The sequence below is a fragment of the Takifugu flavidus genome, chromosome 12, assembly GCF_003711565.1.
Source record: "Takifugu flavidus isolate HTHZ2018 chromosome 12, ASM371156v2, whole genome shotgun sequence".
Classification (NCBI taxonomy): domain Eukaryota; kingdom Metazoa; phylum Chordata; class Actinopteri; order Tetraodontiformes; family Tetraodontidae; genus Takifugu; species Takifugu flavidus.
In genome coordinates, this window is record NC_079531.1 from 6,724,726 (window position 1) to 6,746,438 (window position 21,713).

General features: G+C 46.0%; 1 protein-coding gene across 2 annotated transcripts; it reads left to right on the top strand.

Annotated features, from left to right (window-relative positions):
* The first annotated feature begins 233 nt into the window (after positions 1-233).
* ppm1lb (protein phosphatase, Mg2+/Mn2+ dependent, 1Lb) lies at positions 234-21,152 on the top strand. 2 transcript variants are annotated; one of them, XM_057050434.1, is made up of 5 exons: positions 234-708; positions 792-1,125; positions 15,011-15,227; positions 18,682-18,843; positions 19,750-21,152. In XM_057050434.1, the coding sequence occupies exons 1-5, from the start codon at positions 629-631 to the stop codon at positions 20,088-20,090; spliced, it is 1,134 nt and encodes a 377-aa protein (XP_056906414.1). In that variant the 5' UTR covers positions 234-628; the 3' UTR covers positions 20,091-21,152. The 2 variants fall into 2 exon arrangements, with proteins under 2 accessions (XP_056906414.1, XP_056906415.1); XM_057050435.1 differs by having other exon boundaries at positions 235-1,125.
* The last annotated feature ends 561 nt before the right edge of the window (positions 21,153-21,713 follow it).

The following is a 21,713-nucleotide window of genomic DNA, read 5'->3' on the forward strand; positions in this document are numbered from 1 at the left end:
TACATCACATCACCTATCATAAATATTGTTTTTATATATTAATAAGCGATAGTAAATCTCGATCATGTAAAGCAGTCCACAAAAAAGGAATGAAACTTCCCAACTCTCAGCAAAGAGTAATTATCAAATACAACTTTAATCTTGTTTAATTATCTGATTAGCACTGGTTTATTCGCACGCCTGCACGCACCCATGTAGCGGAATATTACGAGCTGTCCGTGAACACAGCACCAGTGTTTGCTGAGGCACCAGCGGAGTGGCAGCCAGTGTGGTGCTGGTGGCAGCTGGGAATGTGAGAGTTCCGACGCGCTCCGCTATTTTCAGACCCTGGGAGCAGCAGAGAGGCCGGCCCGGATCGGTTCAGCCCACGGCTCAGGCCAACGCACCGGCACTGACACCAGCAGGCGTGCGTTTTCTGCCCGCGGCTGCTCGGACTGCATCGGACGGTCACTGGACCGCCGCCGGTGGCTCACTGCGGGGCTGCATGCTAGAGAGCTGACGGACCACCGAGTTAAGAACGCGCATACGTGCGCCAACTCCTTGTGCGAGCCCCAGCGCCGTGAGGTGTCGCCCGATTGTTAATTCTAGCTGTTTTTTTATTGCGCTCCAGTGTGAAACGCACGGTTAAATGCGCCTCTTCCCACGACCAGACGACGATGGTTTGAAGTGTGTAGCGGGTGCGAGCGACCCCCAACCTGCCGAGATCTCGTGCGTGTAATTAAATAAATGATAGAGGATACAATGACCCTGCTATCTCTGTTAGGTCGGATCATGCGTTACTTTCTGCTCAGACCGGAGACCCTGTTCCTGCTATGCATCAGTCTGGCTCTCTGGAGTTACTTCTTCCACACGGACGAAGTGAAGACCATCGTGAAGTCCAGCCGAGACGCGGTCAAAATGGTCAAGGGGAAAGTGGCCGAGATGATGCAGAACGAGCGCTTCGGAGGGCTGGACGTCCTGGACGCGGAGTTCTCCAAGACTTGGGAGTTCAAGACCCACAACGTGGCCGTTTACTCGATCCAGGGCCGGCGAGACCACATGGAGGACAGGTTCGAGGTGCTCGCCGACACCGTCAACAAGACTCACCCGTCCATATTTGGGGTCTTTGATGGCCACGGAGGAGAGGTAAGTGGATGCGTAAAGACGGATCAGTCGGTAATCGGATGTTTACTGGCCTACTTTTCCCAACAGTAAAGGACTGTCTGGGACTCCAGTTGTGCTGCTGGGACACAGGTTGGGAGACTTTGAGAGTGTCCTGCATATAAAACTGCTCAAGTGTATGTTTGTTCTATATCCAGTCTGTCTAGAAACAAATCTTTACTAGCATTAAGTATTGCAAAACAAAGTCAAACAGGAAAAAAAAAATCAAAGTAGGTATGTAAATGAGCGACTTCTGATATTCTTTTCATATCCGTATTACTCATATTATTTAGAATCTTCCTAAAAAGGAAGTCTCTCAGTGTTATAGGGATAACAGAGGATAGAAATACTCTGGATCTCTTCGCTATAGGAAACAGACTTTAATTTGCTGAAGTTCAAATTAACTCAATCCCCCCAAAAACTGAACCAAGTGGACACAAAATGACAAAGGTTCATGTCTGTCAGTGGTGGGTCCTCTGAAACTAATTTTGGGAAGAAAAATAACCACCCGGCTCTGGCCCCCGAAAGGCAATAATGTAGATTATACGCAGCTTTGCCTCTGAGAATATGGGAGAAAATCTGTGCCAGACCCGTGGCTCTAACATGATTATTAGAGGAGGGAGGAACCCTCGGGAGCGGGCTCCACACAGGGAGGCAAAATACCGGGCCCTGACACCACGGCGAGCAAAGGATCTGGGCTCTGTGGCACCTCTGCCATTCAACAAGTGACGAAAAGGTGCAAAGCCCAGCCTGGCAACAAGAAAGGGAGAAAAGAGCAAAGGCTCAGCAATGATCCCACTGATGCACGTAAAAAGAAGCGACAGGTGTTTTATTTTCCTGCCTTTTACCGCCGCTCATCAGTGTGTAGCTGCTGCGCGCTAGAGGGATTTTCACCTGCTCAAATATTCATTGATCGCCTGAAATATTTACCACAACAAACTGGGTTCAGTGATTGATCACTTTCTGTAACAGCCCGGGTCGAATCCCACCGGGGCTGTAGGAGGCCTGTCTGTTTTGGTCTGATGGAGGCTGAAGGATGACGTGCCAGAAATAGGCTGCTAAAGGCATACTTTGGTGGGAAATTAAATTCCAGAACTGGTGCACAGGGAGGTGCTCACTTTGACCAAAATTGGTCATAGGATTGTTTTCTTCTCCCTCCCAAGGAGCCAGAAAAGCCCGGCGGGCCGTCCCGCGGCTCCTGCTGTGGCTACCATCCGTATATTTAAGAGACTTGGTGAAATAAATAGTAAACAGGAGGTTGATCTGTTTTCAAGAAAGAGTGGGAGCCAAGAAGTTCCATTCCCGAGTGTTTGAGATGGATGCCAGGTGGCAGAATCCGCTCCCTCTCCTGTGAAGGCAGATTTCCTCAGAGCTATGGGACATTGAAAATAGGCGTACGGATGCCGTGTGGCACCATCACCAACACCCAGCGCCTGAGCGGAGTGTCGGCCCTTCTTAGGTTTCTTTACACGCCCGCTCAGCTCATTCCCCATCATTAAAGCATCGTTGGACGAGTGTCAACACCTATTTAGCACCCAGACTGTTACATCAGCAGGTCCTTGATGCTGTTTAGAGTCAGGAATGGACAGGGATAAAACATACAGCCCATTAGAGCTGTGCAGCAGAACATCTAGCTTTAACTCTGTGGCTCGTCGCTACAACTCAACATTACACCACGTCTCCCTTTTACAGTCACAGATGGAGATCCGTGCCACATCCTTTGTGTAACCCTGATTAACACCCTGAAAACACACGCACAGGACCCAAAAAAACCCCGCTTGGCATACATTCCACCGGCGTTACCCTCGCACCTCACTAACCCTGCGGTCTTGCATTAAACGGGAGAATTTTGGGGCTTTTCTCATTAGCGATGCAGCTCCCGGGCCGGTGAAACTGCTGAGAAATATCCAGAAATGTTTCCCTTTCTCCCCCACTCCAACAACACCGGCGCCAAGTCGGAAAAGTCAGTATTTTAGATTAAAATTAGCCGTCGGAGGTCAGACTCAGAACAGACGGTGGCTCAGAGGAGACTTTAGCTTTTAAGAGATTGATTTTTATTCCCGATTTATAGGGATAAACGGCATGAAAGCGGTGACCCTGGGCTCTCCTTCCTTATACATCATCATCAGCTGTTTGTCCCTGTCTGCCTTGTGCAGAGAGCTGGGCCTGTTCTCCTCCTCCCTCCCTCCTTCAGGCGGTGCAGAATTATTGTAAATATGTGACTACAGAGGGAAAAACAGTCAGCCCGGTCCCCCCAAACGTGTGTGTGTTGCTGCTCTTCGCGGTGTTGACATCCTCCCAGCGCTTGTGTTGATTCCTCTGTCATGCAGCAGCGTTTTGTTTGTGAGGCGGGGGGAGCGACTTGGAGGAAAGAACCCCTTTGATTCCTTTACCTCATTAAACAAAATATGTAAATTCTGCTCAGGTGATCGGCGGTAACCTTTGACCTCTACCTGCGGGCTCACTCGCTCACCACGTTCAGTTATATAGAAATTAGCTGCATTTATTTGACGCCAAATGTTTCTGCACGGACTCAGAAGCTTCGTCTTCGTTGTCTAAATAAAACTAGTACATTTAAATTTTGGGCTGAACTATCAATTAATGAATTTGCTTGTTCTAAATTGGATGTGCACGGAGAAGGCGGAGGGTTTCTTTTTAAGGTTTAAGCGTTGTAAGTTATTTTGCGGGCCAGCGTTGGGTGCGTGGCGGACAGCGCCATTTAGGGTTGAAGCGTTTGCGGACCACCACGTTAGCTTCTGTTCCATGAAAGAAAGTCAGCATGTGACTAATTTGCACAGTCGGCATTAAAGGTTCAGAGCGCCGATGAAGAAAGAGGGTGTGAAGGCCGAGGAGGGCCGTGTGTGCGCGAGTGTGCACGCTTGAGCGAGGGATGAATTCACGCTGAAAGAGACAAAGGACACCTGCTTTGTGCCATGTGTCGGGCCAGTTTATGTCACAAGCGCATTTGAGGAATCCACAAAGGTCAGCAGTTAAACTGAAATCACTTTCTGAGACCGGAGCAGATTTATCCTATCTGAATTTCCCTTCATGTCTGGAGACTTTAAGTTTCCGTGCTTGTTTGGTTTAAGGCTCTCGCACTTCGCTTGTTGCCATGGCGAGCAGCTGTTTTCGCAGGAACATTTCTAAAATATCCACTGTATGCTGCAGGGAAAAGCAGGGCGAGATAAAGGTCATAGACGTGCCGGTGAACATACATCGCACCGGTCTACAGATTACCTCTAAACTCCAAATTTATGCTAAAGCTAAATGAATTGAAATGATATGTGCACTCATTGTTTTCCTGCTCCTCCTGACTGGTCAACAAATCAGCCTTTGACAGGTTCAAGACTGCTTTTGATGTTTTTATGACTGGATTGTTTATTATATTATACAAATATGACGCGACTGATAAAGAGAAGCTGTCGCTGTTGACGTCCTGGAGTGTGGAACTGGATTTATGGATGCTCTAATTTTCCCTCCGCGGGTCGTAGGCAATAATAAATACGACCGAGTCAAAGGACGGATTGTTAAACATCCAATTGCCGCGTGTCATGGTGGAAACTTTTTCTCTTTTCTCTTGTTGTCACAGTATAAAACAGATCCGAGCGTCGTTCAGCTGGCAGAGCGCCACGGATCTAGCGCTAAAAGTCTCCTGACCTTTTTGGTAATTTGTGCCTGAGGTTTTTTCCTTCCTCGCAGGATCGGAACTGTCAGGGCAGGTATTCAGGAGTGGAGAGAAACACGGCAGCTTTGCGTATGAATGAGCCTTTTTACTGTGAGGCCCCACAAATGAGCAAATATTTGTCATCGCTAGCATAAATGAATTGCGAGACTAATTTTGTTTTGTTGTTAACTGGCCGGATTGGTCAGAGGACCAGGAAGAGGTCTCCGCTCCACGTGTTTCCCTGGTTAATGGCCTCTAAATCTGATCACATGACCGAATTTGAGCTGCTTTGTTTAACAGACGGGGAGGGTCTTCATGATGGAGGTCACTTCTTGTTCCTGCAAGCACCTTCTGAGTATTTTTTCCATTTGCAAGCAGCTGAAAAAGTTGACGCGGCGTCAGATGAGCGCTGGCCGGGACGCGACCCGCAGCTGTTCGGAGCCGCTGACATTGGCGCGATTGTGCGCAGATAAACTGGGCGTTGTGCTCTCGACGGCCTTCGCACCTGTGGCTTTCTTAGTTAGGCTTCCAGTTGGGGCAGGTGCATCCTGGGAAATGAGCGCAGGCCTATTGCAAACATACACACACGGCTCCGTTTCCTCGCGTCCTCTCTCTCTATCCACGCCTGCATACGTGCGCTGTCCTGATTTCCAGGCGATCTAGGAGGACGACAGCTGAAGTATTTGCACATTGTTTCAATTGACCAAGTTTCAGATCCAGCCTTTAGTGGAAAAACCCCTGAGCTCTGTTACCTCAAGGAATGCAGCTGATCTAACTCTGGATTATTAATTCATGGAGACCACCTCTTTGTTCCTCTTTTCATGTGTGTGTGTTCTTGGGCAGAATGTGGGTATGTGTGATTGTTTGTATACCAGGGGCCTCCCTGGATCTCTGCCATGCTCTGCTGATTATGGTCTCCGGAGAATTGAAACTCCGTTGCCTTTTTTTTGTCCGCCACCTTGATTTTTTCCCAGCCATTTGTTATTTAATTTGAAGGGTGATGCAATGACGTCAGGTTCCCAGCGAGTCCCTCGCTGTGCTCGAGCAGTTCCTAAGAATTTAACAATCGGGTGGATTTGATTGCAGCGATGCGAACGCTGATGATGATGAGTCTTATTCCAGCGCAGCTTGGTGGCACCTGAGGTCAGTAATTGATTAGTGTGGCGGCGCGGAAGAAGCTTACGCGGATCTGAGCTCATGCTAACAGATCAGCACTCCGAAGAGCCCTACTTTATTTCTGGAAATGCCTCTAAGTCGAGGCTAAAACGAGTTGAGGAGACAGCAGGGAAGATTAGTTTTACACTAATCCCATCAGGGTGATTGGGACTGTACCCCCATTAATCTCCTTAATTTCCACCATGACTATTACACTTTTAATACCTGCTTGATTTTTTTATAATAATAAGATATCTGGTTCCTGAACTAATCTCATGTGCTAACTATACAGTGTTTTGTGGTGGAATTCTTCACTTCAGCGCTGGAGGGATGAAAAGAGAGGAAGATCTGGCGTCGATGCTGAGAAGTGGTGTCCACAGGTTGCAGGAAGCAACACTTGGAGCTGTCGCCTCTGAGCGATAAATGTAGCCTAACTGCGCGAGATATTAGCAATAAATAGATCATACGTGAGATGTCAGCAGCACCTTTTGATCATCTGTGTCAAACTGAAAGCAGCGGCTCCATGGGGCCTCCATGAAAGAGCATAACTTTCCACCCCTTCCCCTCTGTTTTTAATCTCCTCCCTCGCTCCCGCTCCCTGACCTTTTTCGACTACAGTAGCCGTCTGTTTTCTCTCCCCCATTTCTCATCCCTCTCCTCCGCTCTGCCTCCAGCCCTCTCTCTCTCTCTCTCTTTCTCCTCCTCCTCCTGGTCCCCCTCTGATCTCTTTTGTCTGGCAGAATCGAAATCGGCCGTTCTGACGCCGCGTCTTTGGAGGAGCATTGTCAAAGTGGAGCGGGCGTTTGAGAAACAGGGACTTTGAAACCCAAAACCATTCTCCATTTGGATAAAACAGTCATTCAGCCTGGATCCTGATTGTGGCGCGGACCTGCTTATATGTCACTTATCTCTCCCTGACAGTGGTGTGAGGCCCCGTTTCTGTGTTTCTCGATTCCCCTTCGTCGTGTCTTCTTTGACCTTTTGCTCCAGTACCTTCTCTCTCTCTCTTCACCTCACTTTACCCACTTCCTCCTTCTCCCCCCACCTGTGTGTCTCCCGCTCCCCTCACCCTCAGTCAGTCACCTTATCTCTCGGCAGTCTGTCTGACTTATTTATCACCGCGCTGAAATATTAAACAGTCTGCTGGCTCCAGTCCTGAGGGGAGTCCACAACTTTAGCTACAACACAGGCGCAAATTTGTATGTCAGACACACACACACAGGTGCGCACACACTCTTGCTTTTCCTGTCAGTCCTTCGAACACATCATCAGCTGTAATAAGTCGCCAGCGTCTGAAACAAATCTGCAAAGTCCTGAAAGGTCAGAGATGATTAGTGGTACAAGTCGAGCAACTAAAGTATCGGGTTAGACGTTCTGGCGCTGTGAGTCCCGACAACCATGGAGCTGAAGGGAAAGGTCAATGGTGGAAGGAGACGCACATACAAGATCTTCCGCTCATTCGTCCTCCTGTTGAAAAGCACCCCGTGGAGTATAAAATCTGAAATAGTGGCTGTGCCTCCATTTCACCTATTGTGGAAACAAGGCCGCGGCGGCGCCGCTGTGGCCTGGCACCCCCTGGCTGCCGCTCGGACCTGCTGCCCTCCTCCTTCATATGGGAGCGACAGCAAATGTCCGGAAGGTCAACTGAAATAAATGCCGATTGCCAATTTTAATCTGAAAGTCTTGCTGTGCTGTGGGCCGGCCTGTCGTCACGGCTTTGTTTAGGTTAGTCAGCCCGTGACTGGAAGCGTACCCGGGAGAACACGGGCCGTCCTACCAGTGTTACCAGTCACCGTTCAGGATTGTAGCCTAGGATGGGCAAGTTGGGTTGTTCTGCCTGCAATGGCTAGTTAATATTATTATAATACACTGAGCTTAATGCCACCACATCATCGCCGCGTCATCAGCTGCTTAAATCCACACGGATCGATCTGGTCACTCCTCGTCTACACACGCAGAACTCTTGGTTTACGTTAGGATTAATAAAAGCTGCAGCAGCAGCCTTCAGTGGCTGGTGCTGATATTATTCATCAAAGTCTTTATGTTTATCTGCTTAATTTGCTTTACGTCACAATACAGACAGGCGTTTCATCGATCTGTGTGAGGTTTCACCTTTGAGCAATGGGGATATAATGAGAGTATAAAACAGAATCTGGGCTGACGTATTGACAAAGTCTTACCGTACCTGCATTAGTTTTGTTTATTTTAAGTCGGCGCCAGAGAGGGGCCTGTCAGGGTTTTAATTCATACGCATAAATCTGTCTCCACGGCGACAGGCGAGGAAAAAGCAGCCAAGGAGGAGAGAAACAAGCGTAATCAAAAGGACTGGAGCAGAGTGCGGCATTAGCGAAATGATAATCCATTAATTTATGCGCACATCTCATCCAAACCAGATCGGCACAAATCAGACATCACCGTTCTGTATTTACGGAGGGCCTAATTATAGGCCTGCCGCCCAAGATGCCGTCAGGAAACCGTCGCTGCATACGCATCCGAACCGTGGAGTCAGGTTGGTTTTTTACAGGCGGCGTGCTGTTTACAGTCATTTCACGCCAGATAGGCCAGCTGTATGGAGATGAGAGCGACAGTGAATGGACAGACACAGGAAGGAATGAAAGGAGTCCAGGAAGCTTTTCACTCCGGATGGTGCCACTTGGCAGCGCCCGCTGCAATACGGCGGCGGGGGGGGGGCTCTTTTTCAAAAGTCACCGCCTGACATCTCAGTCTGCATTTTAATAACGGCCAGGTGTCGGTGCTTTTACCACCAGTGGAATATTTAGAGGTGCTTCTGTACTCTTCAGAACACCATTTTTCTGCTCTGGAGGGACGTTTAGACGCGTCGTCCTTGTTCACTTTATGTCAAAAGTGGCGAGGTGCATCAGAACAGACAAAGACGCGGCCGCTGACAAATGAAATGGCATGATTTAGCGCACCACAGTACGGGACAACATCTTTTTATTCCAGACTGAAGCAGCTGTATAAACTTCCTTTTCCTCCCTGTCAAACATTGTTGTTGTGTCTTTCAGTAAATACCTACAGTATCCTGAGGCATAAATATTGATAGTTTCTGAATCTCCTCCGCCTTCGGACTTGCATTCAATATTTATGTCCCTCATTCTGCTCCCATGGGCTTCCGTCACTGACGGGAGACGCTTTGTCCACCTGAGAGGAGAAAGAGGACTTCAACACGAGCATTACGGAAGGACAAGTTTTGCCAAGAGGTCGATACGCTCGGCTGCGTCGACGTTGCAGTGCGCCTGCAGCCGAGTGGAGAGGGAAGAAACTTGATATTTCAGATCAGAGAAGCTCTGCGAACGCACGGCTCCAGCCCACACGCGCGTGGGGGAGTAACGGAGAGACGGAGACAAAGCGAGGGAGCAATGGGCCATAAAGATATAGGAGAGAAATTTGGTCTGTGGAGATGACAAATGCACGTGATTTGTCTCTCCTCCGCTGACAGTTTAATTGCTGCGTCCCACAAATGCGCGATTCACCTTCCCACATAATAATGAAACTGTCGCCGTAACCAGCCAGCGTTCAGATCCAGCAGGGAGGGAGGATTTTAGGAGAAGCTGGAGGTACTGGGGGCTGGCTGTGGTAAACTTGACACGTTAGAGGGAACCTTCTGGATCAGTCTGGCTGGAACGGAGATGCCGTCCCTCCCGGTGATCCTGCATAATAAGGTGGGATTAATGTATCAGGAGTAATTCATCAAGCAGGGAAGGACTGATAACCGGCTCCTCTGGGTCCATCTGCGTGCAAGCTCCTGAAAAATAATCCGTGTGATACGTCTATATACAATGACGATTTAACTTTAATATTATAATAATTTAATACGGTTATTAGAAGCATCTTTCTGAATTAATTCTGTTATAACTTGAACAGTGACGGTTCTAAACTGCATGCCTGGACTGATGCAACATTTCCAGTGTTCTAAGGGTTGGTACACATATGTGGCCTGGAAAAGCGATGACCTTTGACCTCTTTGTGCAGATGGCGGAAAATCTATCTGCACATTTTACTGACTTAAATCACCTTTACACATGCTTCTCCAGGACTCCATTAGTGTGTGTGAGCGCCATAGATGTGTGTAGAGAGAGAGAAAAACAGGCCCAACTGACATTTCCAAACTCTTTTTGCGTCACATTCAAAAGATTGAGGGCAACCCTCACACTTGTGTGCCGGAACTTTTGTTTCCGCAGCTCTCCATCGCTGCGAGTGCAACGCAGGACAACACAATAAAATAAGAGAGGAGAGGCTGACAGTCGTCCGCGGTGAAGACTGACAAAAAGCAATATAGAGTAGGTGTTAAATGTCAGGCAGTGTTCTCTTAGAGTCTAAGGGATAGATGACTAAACTCTGCAGTGATCATGAATAAATCATCAATAGACGTGTTCTTTTTTTAAAGGAATGATTTGCCGCTCCGCAGTGTTATAACAACAGTGGCATCAGCATATCATATGTAATCATTTATTACAGAATATCAGAGGGAAACACTGGGGAGATGCTAAAAATAGCAGGTGATGTGAGCACTGCAACATCTGTCCTGTTAACTCGCTAAAGGTTTGGATGTATTTTTGTGCATATGCAAGATCCTGTCTTAAGTTCTGATAGTCTCTTTGGAGATAGAAGGGACGGAAGTGCATAAATTTGAATATTACCACTCGTACAAACCAGCTCTTTGCTTCTGCGCCTCAGGTAATTGTTGGTGCAACGTGTGACTAAACTCCCGATCAGCTTATTACTGTCATATAAATAAACTTCCCTGCGGTTTATTTTCCTGTAAAGCCAGATTGAGATCAGATGCATGCCAGGGGTGCCCTCCAAACACAGGAATGCTACTCGGAGCGTGTATAAATAGAGTGGAGTCAAGTGTTGAGGTCTGAAGGACAAGTGGAATTCTAATGGATGGCAAAGAACAAGCCCTCGGAGACAGGAAGTGTCTATATTTGATATACCTCTCGCTGTTCTTCTTTTATTTTAGTCCCTTTATACAGCATTAATATGTTCATAAATTACAGGTTTCTTGTCATTTTGCAGGCCTGCGTGATGTTTTGTGTGTCACCTTCACGTATCTCCTCATCCTGCGGAACGATCGGCCTGTTTTTCTGTTTGGAAGAGGAGACGTGTGAACTGGTCTTCCTCTTTTATACCAAAGAAGTGCGGAATGTGTAATATTTACCCAGTCTTATCTTTGTTTCCCTACAGCAGCAGAAGGTGGGCTGATGCTGGTAGCTGTTGATAATAATAGACTCGCTAGAGGTGGATGATGAGGAATCAGTCAAAGCAACGGCTGCTCTGACATTCACAACACGCAAACACCACCTTCACAGGAACATCATGTTCCGGCACGTCGAGCCCTCATCACAGCCCAAATGCTGCTCTGGAGAAAACCTATCACAGACTGTTTGATATCAAGCCAGAAGAGAAGCGGCTCGCTTTATGAAAGATACTTTCAATCGATTCAAGACTTATGTTTAGAGTTAGGAGTTTTGATGGTTAGGGTTCAGGCTGTGGAATATAGCATGTCTATGAAAGAGCATTAATAGTCCTTCCTTTCCTCTTGCTGATTTGTTTCCAGGTAAAACCCAAACCTAAAACCACGTGTGATAATGATGGCCACTTGCACACGCGTGCACACAGCAGAGCAGTCATCCATTTTAAAACTGCTGCCTTCATCCAGCGTAGATTATTTCACAGGAAATTACAGAGCTGCAGCGCTTAATGACTGGGATTACATCTCATGAGAGCCCCATTTACACTCTGTGTGTGTGTGTGTGTGTGTGTGTGTGTGTGTGTGTGTGTGTGTGTGTGTGTGTGCGTGTGCGTGTGTGTGTCCAAGATGAAAGCCAGTATGTTATTTCCTGTTATGCTAGGGATGTATGAGCAGCAGCCACTCTACTTTCTACATGGATTCCCAGAAATCAGTATAAATCAATAACGTTGAGTTGATTCTATCATTTTGGGGGATCCTGAATCTGTTCTGGCTTTACACAATCTGGGAAATGCAAAGTCTCTCTTCTATGAACTAAACATCTGTCTGTTACACAGAGTCGGTGTCTAGGTCAGGCCACAGACGCTGACACTGTCGAGGGTTAAGCCGTGGATCAATCAGATGGACTCCTTCGCTGTTCGGGGTTAATATGAGTTTTCACCTCCTCTAATGGAGCCTCCTGTCACAGGAAGGACATGGGCGGAGTTGTGTGTATTGGAAGCGAAGCAGCAGACTGATGATTCCTGTCTGTACTCTGCTGGAATATGAATCACATCTGCAATTGCTTTTTCACCGCTAACAGCGAGATCCGTCTGTCTGGGTCTGAGGTTCTGCAAAGGTCGCCTGCCCTCTTTTACCACCAAACCTAGTCTCGTGGCGGGATTCCTTGAGGGAAGCTCTTTGCGTCAAGTCAGGAGTCACGCGAGAGGTCAGCAGAAGTGGAACAGATGTTCAGATAATCAGGTTCTTTGGCAGCGGTAACAATGGTTACCATATGTTCTTATCATACCTGGATAAGACCTTAATTCCTTCCGCAGAGCGACAAAAAAGCTGGCGTGTGTAGCAAAGAGCAGCGTAGCTTAGATTACATGAAGGGTGAGGGCATTGAGGCCTTTCCTGCCATTCAAATTTTACTTCTGTTCCACTTACCGCTTCAGATTTGCCTTAATTATACCTCCTTTGCCTCTAGAAATATTCAATTTCTGTCATTTTGCACACTTTGACACCATGACATTGGCTTCTGTGAAACTTAAAAACCCAAATAAGGTCAAGAGTAGCTTGCGTGCCAATCTGATGGCGTGCGTGTTGAAGTTCTGGTCGGCCATTGAGAGCCCATCTGCTCTCAAAAAAACAAAAAAATAAACAACATTTGATGTGGTTCAGGGGTAATTTTGAAAGGGTAGGAATGAGAGTTATTTGTGCTGGTTAAAAGCTGTGCTTGGGTGCGAGAGAGTATTTATCAAGGAGACCCAAAGAGAATTTCAGCTGATCTACAAGTAATCATTCAGCACAGGAACCTTCCAGAAATCAGCATTCAGTAGAGTTGGGACCTCTACCTCTCAGCTTTAAAACAACTCACCTGTTCCTGCTTGGCACTGTTAATTCTTTTGACCATTTAATCCAAGATATTACCATTTAACCAGTTTTCCTGCAGGTTTAACCGGGCCTCTAGCCCGACCCCCTCTGGTATATAATACTGCTCGAAAACGTTCAAATATTCCTTCTTTTCTGGGGTTTCTTCTTATATGTATTTTAAATAAGCATGACACATATTCATTAACATTTACAATCAAATATACCAGCGCTAGCTAAAGCACATAGGTCCTCACACACAGCTAATGATGCTAATAAGTCAAGTGTTCAAGTCACTTGTGCTGAAGTTTTAGCAGAAATTGTGTGTTGCACCATGAAGAAAATGTGTAAAGTTGCATCTGCTCGTGCTGTGGGACGGAAAAGATGCAAGCAGTGTTTTATTGATGGTGCATAAGGCTTCATGCATGTGCACTGGCTTGTGGTTAAATAACATTCTCTTCTCGCTGTTTTTCATTGCTTTGAAGCTTTTATCTGTCATTTATTCACACTCTGTTTTATACTGAAGAGGATCTTTTTTCATCTTTTCCTTCATTAATAAAGTACTGGAGTGATGGCCATTAATAATTTGAATGCCCTTCTCTTTTCTCTCCCCTCCTGATCTGTCAGAGCAACAGTGGGGGGGAATTGTTCTGAATGAAGGTTGAGATGACTTTACTGATTTTCTTTCCTGAAAAATGATCGCGTTATAAAGTCTGACTCTTTTCTGCTGGACTGTTGCCCCTGAGTGGAGCAGAATCCAGGGGGAGAGTTTTAGTCAATGATGTACGTGTCTGTGTTGTTTAAGTGAACTCGGGTATTCAGGAGACCCAAACAGAATAATATATAGATAAGTGAATGCTGTCTTTGTGTAAAAGGATTAACAGTATGGGTTGGATAACAATAGTTCAACAGGTAATTATCTTCCAATTTAGCAGTTCCAGCTCATTCTGATGTTCTACCTGCTGTTATTGCGGATTTCTCCCGCCTAGGTTGTCATCAGCATCGGAATGTTATTTTTAGACTCGCTAACAGTCTCCCGGTTCAAGAGAAATCATTGCAGAGGATTTGGCTGGTTGTGAAACTGGAGGGAATTAAATAAATACCAGCCTGTAGATTGAACACACAACTGAGTACCATTAAATAGAATCTCTAGCCCTACACTATTTTTCAGATTCCTCTTTCTTTCTGCTACAACAAATCTCATTAATCGCAGTTCATCCTTGGGCTCTTCCGGCATTCCTTCTTGATCCCCAAGTCTTTCCCATTTCTCTCCATCCCTGCTATCCCAACCTTCAAAGCTGCCGTGGAAGCTGCTTTTGCGGCGCTCGGGTTTGCCAGAAGTAGGATTGTTATGGGATTGTCTTCCTCATCCAGAGACACTCGCTCTTTCACATTGTTCGACAATATGGGAGAGGACATATAGGAACGGAAGCTGAACCAAAAGATGCTGCGGGTATTTTGTAAGCCGAATAAAAGTTTCCTCTTCCATTAACAGAGGTGTGTCAATGTTTCCAGAAAGATCCTGAAGAGGCTTTTCTGGAAATGGAAAACCTATGAGGGCAATGACACGCTACAGCGAGGGATGAGTGGCTGAGATGGTTTCTGTGTTTATTTGCAGGAGCAGGAGGAAATAGGTCGCCATAGTTCTGAGAGAGCTATATTTAGACGCTCCGCATCGAGATATAGGGTTCAGACATGGGTTTCAATTATGTGACCTTAATGAAGGTGCAACCACGCTTTGAGTTTAAAAGCTGCCACATCCTACACAGAAGAGGGAGGAATTTGAGCCGGAAAGCTTTGGGAAGCTGTTGGTTTGCTTATTGCTCTCGTCATGAACACTTTGGTCATGTTAGATTCGTTTCCTGGGACTTATCGGTCAGAATTGAATCTGTCGCGCCCTTAGATTGGTATTTATTTTACAGATACGCCTCCTATATTTTTATCTGCATCCATATTACTATCTGCTTCTGCCTCTGCTTTTCCAGGCTGCTGCTGACTTTGCCAAGACTCGTCTGCCCGAGGCCCTACGCCAGCAGCTGCTGATCTACGAACGGGAGAGGGAGCGAGATAGAGAGAAAGACAGGGAGAAAGCTGATAGAAAGGAGCGGAGCGGCCTCTCTTATCCCTCCATCTTGGAGCAACAGATCCTGAATGTGGATAGAGAAATGCTGGACAAGCTCTCTGCCTCCTACAACGAAGCAGGTACGTGTGTGTTTGACAGTGGTACAATCCAGTTTTTACTCCTCTGGGAGCGTCCAGAGGAGGGCTGCGGACGCTCCGATGACCCTCAGAGCCAGGTTATTGTGGGTAGTGACCCTGGCAGTCTCAACAGGCATATTAGGTGGAGGCTTAGAACCAGGGGAATGGTGGTGTGCCCTCCACCTGCATCAGGATCTGCTGATTCCTGGTGCCGGAACTGCGACAAATATAATGTACAGCCTGGGCCGCTCACAGGTTTCACCCATTAGTGTTCCTCATGGCTAGGTACATGTCGGGTCAGCACCAGCACTGTTTATATTCCTCTTCTACAGCGTCGCACCCATTTGTTTCTGTCTTCACTGTTTCTCCCAGAGAGTTGTCGAACCGGGGCCGTCAGCAGCCCCGGGGCCGTGCTTATTCAGCTGTTTGAATACAAGCCCATCTTCACAAGACTAGTTGTAATTATCTCTTGAGGGAGGAGGGGAGGGAAGTGGGGGTGTGACACCAGAGGGAGCGTGATGGATGAGGAGATGTGGGAGAGGGGTCAGAGGCGAGGATGTGTACAGGGAAGCAGGAGAGCGAGCTGGGGAAGGCCGCACAAAAGAGAGGGGTACAGTGACCAGAGGGATGGAGAGAACATGGTGCTATCTGAAAGGAGAAAAGAGAGATTCTTCATTCAGAAATTCATCTCTGGACCAGAAGTTATTCTGTTCAACGCAAGGGGTCTCCCATTTAATGGAATCCACAAAATTATCACGTTGAGAAAAATGAGTACAGGAAAGAGGATCCAGCCGCTCATAATCAGATAGAGCAACATGTGACTTGCATACATGGTGGAGAGGGGCTGACAGGAATTAAGGAGCCTTCGAGAGGATCATATGATGGGGTCACATGATACTTGGATTGCTGGAGAGAAAAATTGGGAGCTTTTGAGCCGGAGCTTCCGATCCTCGGACGAGAGCTGGTTATGACCACGGAACAGAGAGGGTGGCGACGCTGCAGCTGTGTGTAGTCATCCCCGCCTCCTCTCGACCCTGCAGCCTCTGTTGTGGCATCCTCTCCTCCGCCTTTGTTTACATGGTTGCAGATGAAACGCCAGCTTACCAAACTGGTGTTGGTCTCAAAACAACCGGCACAAATCTCCTCTCCTGATCCCTACGGAACTCCAGGTCCCTCACGTGGACTCTAAATTAAGTGAAGTGATGGAAGACGCGGGATAACGGCGTCCTAATGACAACACTATCAGATTCAATACGGTGTTTATCTCACTGCTCTTAATCAGTGGACAAAAGGAAGATAAGTGAGATGAAACTTTGATGGGATGGCAATGAGGTTGAGCTCTGCTATTTTAACAGCTTCCATGCTGTGGTGTGCTGCTCTGTTTTGACATGTTATTTGCAGTACTTCCAACATGCGTCAATAGTCTGGAGAGGCCAGACAATCTGAAGATACTGGAGGGGTTTTTGAGGAATATATGAACGCAAATATAGAGAGGAAAACCCAGTTACACAGTGTCTTGTGCAGCCTGTCTACAGTATCTCAGTTCCCTGTTTTAAATGATGTGGTTTGGCATGTTGAAGAGTCAAATGACTTTACCTTTAACCCGTTAAACAGCTGAGAAAGAAGGGAAAGACTGCACTACAATCATTTTCAGTACGTGTTCCTAAACTCAAAATGATCATATTGATATTTGAGTTTGTTCTCCTGGACCTTTTTTGCCTTTCTGCCTCAGCTTGTGTCAGTCGTGCTTTGAAATATTCCAGTTTTTCCTCTTTGAAGTGTGTCACTGTGGTTTATGCTCCACTCCCTTTAACTGATGTTTCCCAACGCCACACATTTGGTCGTGGGCGTGCTCCAACCTTCCGGTGTTTTTCCACCTTTGGACTCCACATTGTTCAGCCGCACAATTCTTGGAGTGCCCGTTTCACCACATTTATTAAGAACTGCCTGTGACAGTCTGTCCTCGTGGCACTGAAACGCCGCCAGATGCAACATTTTGTCAGTTCTGTTGTTTCAGTGGTTTTGCATTGTATTGTGTTAATACCTGTAACAAATTTGTTTTTGCACAAGAGGTAGAGGGACAAAGGGTAATCGCAGCTCTTGGAATATTGTTAAACCTGTTTGGGTTTTTTTAACACAAAAGATTTCAAAGCTTTTTGCCTTTGTGCCAAACTCCATATTTGTCTAGCTGTAAACTATTCCTGCTTAAGTATCTGGAACCAACAGATGTTTTCCATGCCACAACAGTTGGTGTCTAATTTTGCGTTGATCAATTAAATGAATAATTCCCCCCCCACACACACACACACACACTTCTTTATGCAACAATCGCATGGTTCATGTTGACCAATGGCGGCGAGTTGAAAAGCTCTGAAGGACGCCGTGAGCCAGCAGAAAACAGTTTATTTTCCACCTGAACGCGAAGCTGCTCAAGAAAGAGCAGAAGTTTATGGTTTGCTTTGCTAAATTTAGTCGGAGCAAAGGGCAACGTCTCTCCAAACTGGGAGAGAGATCAGTGCAGTGATTTTCTTAAAAAATAACTGCAACTAAGCTGTGAGACTGAATGTTTCTGGGCAACGTCAGTCAGTAATTAGCGTGAACATTGGCTGCTGTTTTTAATGGGGAACACTGAACACAAGCTGACAGTGGCTGGGGTAATTGGAGATGGGTGGGCCAGTAATGCACCTCCGTTTCTTATCTCTATTGCCATGGGAACGAGATGAGGCTAATTAGCCGGACAGCACGGAGTGAGGGTTGGATAGCACACAATGACTCACTTCCGATATATATGTTTTGTGTAGTTCCTTGGATTTAAGAAGACATTTATAGTCAAAGCAGTGTCAATTGTGATGTCGTCTGTCATTGTGGATGTTAATTTTGGTCCAGTTGCTCGTTTTGTTCATCCAAAGCGGTCATGCAGGGTGGATCCTTTCAGGGGAACTTGCTTTGCTTTGGGACAGTTTTCACAAGACTCTTCCCATTTCTTTCTGTGTAACGTCACCGTTTCACATGTGTCGGTATCCTGGTGGTCTGCCCATCTTCTCCTTTCCCTGTCCTCCTCCCTTTTCGGTCCACCCTCTCCACAGTTTCGTCTTCCTCTCTGTGTGAACAGATGGCTAAACAAGCAGATTTGTTCCTTCTCTAAAGGAATTTGGATCACACACAATAGGTCTCAGATTTGGAGCCCTCGCTGGGGGGTAAAACAAAGGGAGGAAAGAGGAAGACAAAATTATAATGATTCTGAGAGCGCAAGAAGGAAAAAGTCTGCTTGATGGTTTGCTTGATGGCGGAGAGCACAGGAGGAGAGACTAAGTCTGTGATCGCAATCTGTTTTATTACAAGTTTTAGTACTTTTACCAAAGAATTTAAAATATTACAACTTTCCTGCCCTTTTTTCTGCTCCAAACACCACCCAGTGGGCCCCTCACACTCCCTGTCTCTCCTCCATCTATTCCAGGTACTACCTGTCTGGTGGCCCTCCTGTCTGATAAGGAGCTGACCGTGGCCAACGTGGGAGACTCGCGGGGCGTCCTCTGTGATAAAAACGGCAACGCTGTTCCCTTATCACACGACCACAAACCTTACCAGCTGAAAGAACGCAAGAGGATCAAGAAAGCCGGTGAGAAAACCGACCGCCGTACTTTTCTCCATTTCCTGCCTTGCTGATTTCCTCAACAGTTGGTACAACACTCTGCGCCTAAAGCAGCCAAAGGACTGCGGTATTTAAGATGTATTTGCAGTCATAGTTGACAATAACTCACAATTCTTGCACACACACACACACTGCTGCAGGTTGATGGATGAGTCAGTCTGCGGTGGTCGCACTCACGGCAACCCCCTATCGCCACCTAGTGGTCTTTCTGAGTACTGAAAAGTAAAAGCGATCCTGAAATCGCCTGTTTGATTTGACCATTAAAAAAAAAAACACCGTGTGTTTGACTCAAGTCTACAGAACAGGCATAAACTTTTTTTTTTTTTTTTAAACAGTTTCTGTCACCAGGTTCATTATCCTGATACTGAAGTCTGCAGTAGAAATCCTGATAGAAACCTGGGGAAGAGCCGATTATCCGATTAGCTTTATCTGATTTTCAGTACCTTCGGGCATACATTATCATATTAATGAGGGGAACAGTTTTCCTCAGTGAAAAATAAAACGAAACCCTCAAAAACTCTCGGTTTATTATCAAGAGTTGCACATAATGGGATTTTAGAGGGATGAACTCTTAACCTCGGAATCTTTTTAAAATGGCTATGGCCTCGCTCAGTGGAGCTATAAATGCAACTTGACCTAGTATGGAAGTCTTCCTCTTATCCGGCACAATTCCCTGCTGGAGTTGCAAGAGAAATCTCAGCTGCAGTGACAGGATATGATGCGAATCTCAAGTTTTTCTAGCATCATAATGTGTTATGATTAGAATTGTATGGAAGGTAGCAGGAAAAGGGAACCACTAAAGCAGAAAACCAGCGTCTTTGATCTACTGTTTGTATTGAATGTCTTCATCTTACATTCCGTCTCAATGCTCAGGAGGCTTCATCAGTTTCAACGGTTCCTGGCGAGTCCAAGGCATCTTGGCCATGTCACGCTCTCTTGGCGACTACCCCCTGAAAAACCTTAACGTGGTCATCCCCGATCCCGACATCATGTCCTTTGACCTGGACAAGCTGCAGCCTCAGTTCATGATCCTGGCGTCGGACGGGCTGTGGGACACCTTCAGCAACGAAGAGGCCGTCCGCTACATCAGGGAGCGCCTGGACGAGCCGCATTTCGGCGCCAAGAGCATCGTCCTCCAGTCCTTCTACCGCGGTTGCCCCGACAACATCACCGTCATGGTGGTCAAATTCAAAGGCAAGGCCGGCGAGCACTAGATAGCGGCGGGTTTGGGTCAGAGAAAGTAGAAAATGCCCCCCCATCCCCCCGGTGCATCAAACGTCACACCGTGCTGTACACTGACTGTAACTACATCCACACATCAGTCATGTCGTTCAGACACCGTAATGCAAGCTTGATTGTTATGCAAATAAACAGAGTTAGTCCTCAACACCAATAAAGAATTATGTACAGTCAATCCCGGAGTATTAGCCGTGTGTCAAGTTAACGCTCGTCTCAATCTGGTGCAAAAGTTCCATATTTTTACAAGCATGGGCTTCATCTCAAAATGTGTGTAACCACTAACTTTAGATTTTATTTTTTTGTAATCCCAAATCATGATGTTATCAAATCATTTCTTGCCATTAACATGTGCTTGATGAATTGTTACATGATGTACAGCTTTAGATCAATCTATAAGCGGCGTGAGACAGATTTCTGCTCGACTTCTCTAAATGTTCCATATTTGCTGCTTTTTTGATAAGTTTTCAAACGTGAGGAGGGATAATGAGTTAAAAGGAGTCGTTCTCTGGGTAAATTTACGGTGCGATACGTGTTCTTAAAGCAATATCCTCTCGGACGACGTGACATAGTGTCGAGTCACCTGATGTAGAAGCGGTGACTGTTCATCAACAGCCATTTCACGCCAACCTCTCGGGTTTTCTTTTTAATTAGCAATGGTCTGAATGCGTCTCCGTCCCAGAAATTCCCTCATCCTGATCCAGGATGTCACATTTCTCTGAACTGTAACTCCAAACAGAACAGGCCTCGCACTTAAATGCTGCCTTTTTATTTTCAGAAAATCTGCCATTTTAATTTTAGATTATTTGTGGAGGTCTCCGAGGGACATTTAAAGAGGAATATGTATGTACAGAACTGTCCTTTTGAGAATACCCTCCCCCCTTCTCAGTGTCTTTTTTAGTTCATATTTGTCCTTGTAATAGATGTCAGAAAATACTTATTAAGCATTTGTATTTGTTTTTTCTTGACTTTATTATACTGTAAAGACAATGCAGTTTTAAAATGTAAATCTGAAAATGAATATTAAAAGGAGAACCGTGGCACAGTTTTGCTTGTATTTTTAAAATTCCTTCTTTACCATTTTTTTTAATTCATATGAACAGGGATTTATTATTGTGTGCTAATAAATAATTATCCATTTACTGTTGTTTATATTTAGAGGGAGGATGAGGATGGTGCCACAGCCAATTCTTCAGAATTTATCCCTTTAATCATGTAAATATTCTACTGTTTCTTTTATGGTGACAGTATTATAATCTACAGTCTCTTCAGGGTTGTAAAAACCAGAAGAAAAAACTGAATATTTGACGGTGGAGACTAGGATATTTGCCATATCCATCTACTTAACTTTGTTTTAACGGTTATGTGTTGTTCACATAGCTGTTTAAATGGTCAGTGAAGCTAAATACAAGCCGTGTAACCATGTTTAAACAAACAAAACTAAGCATCTTATCTGCAAAATAAGGGCATTTTGGCAGGTCTAAACAAACCTCAAAGGGCTTTCTGAGGGTTAAGACTTGGGTTTAAGGTTAAGGTTGGGCTTAGGGTATGTGTCTTGAGTATACATTGTGTCACTGAAAGTTCTATCTTTGAGAGGACTT

Coding starts and splice junctions, on each gene's coding strand:
- ppm1lb (XM_057050434.1), top strand. CDS start 629: ATGCGCCTCTTCCCACGACCAGACGACGATGGTTTGAAGTGTGTAGCG. Junction 1,126..15,010: donor TTGATGGCCACGGAGGAGAG/GTAAGTGGATGC, acceptor CTGCTTTTCCAG/GCTGCTGCTGACTTTGCCAA. Junction 15,228..18,681: donor TGCCTCCTACAACGAAGCAG/GTACGTGTGTGT, acceptor CATCTATTCCAG/GTACTACCTGTCTGGTGGCC.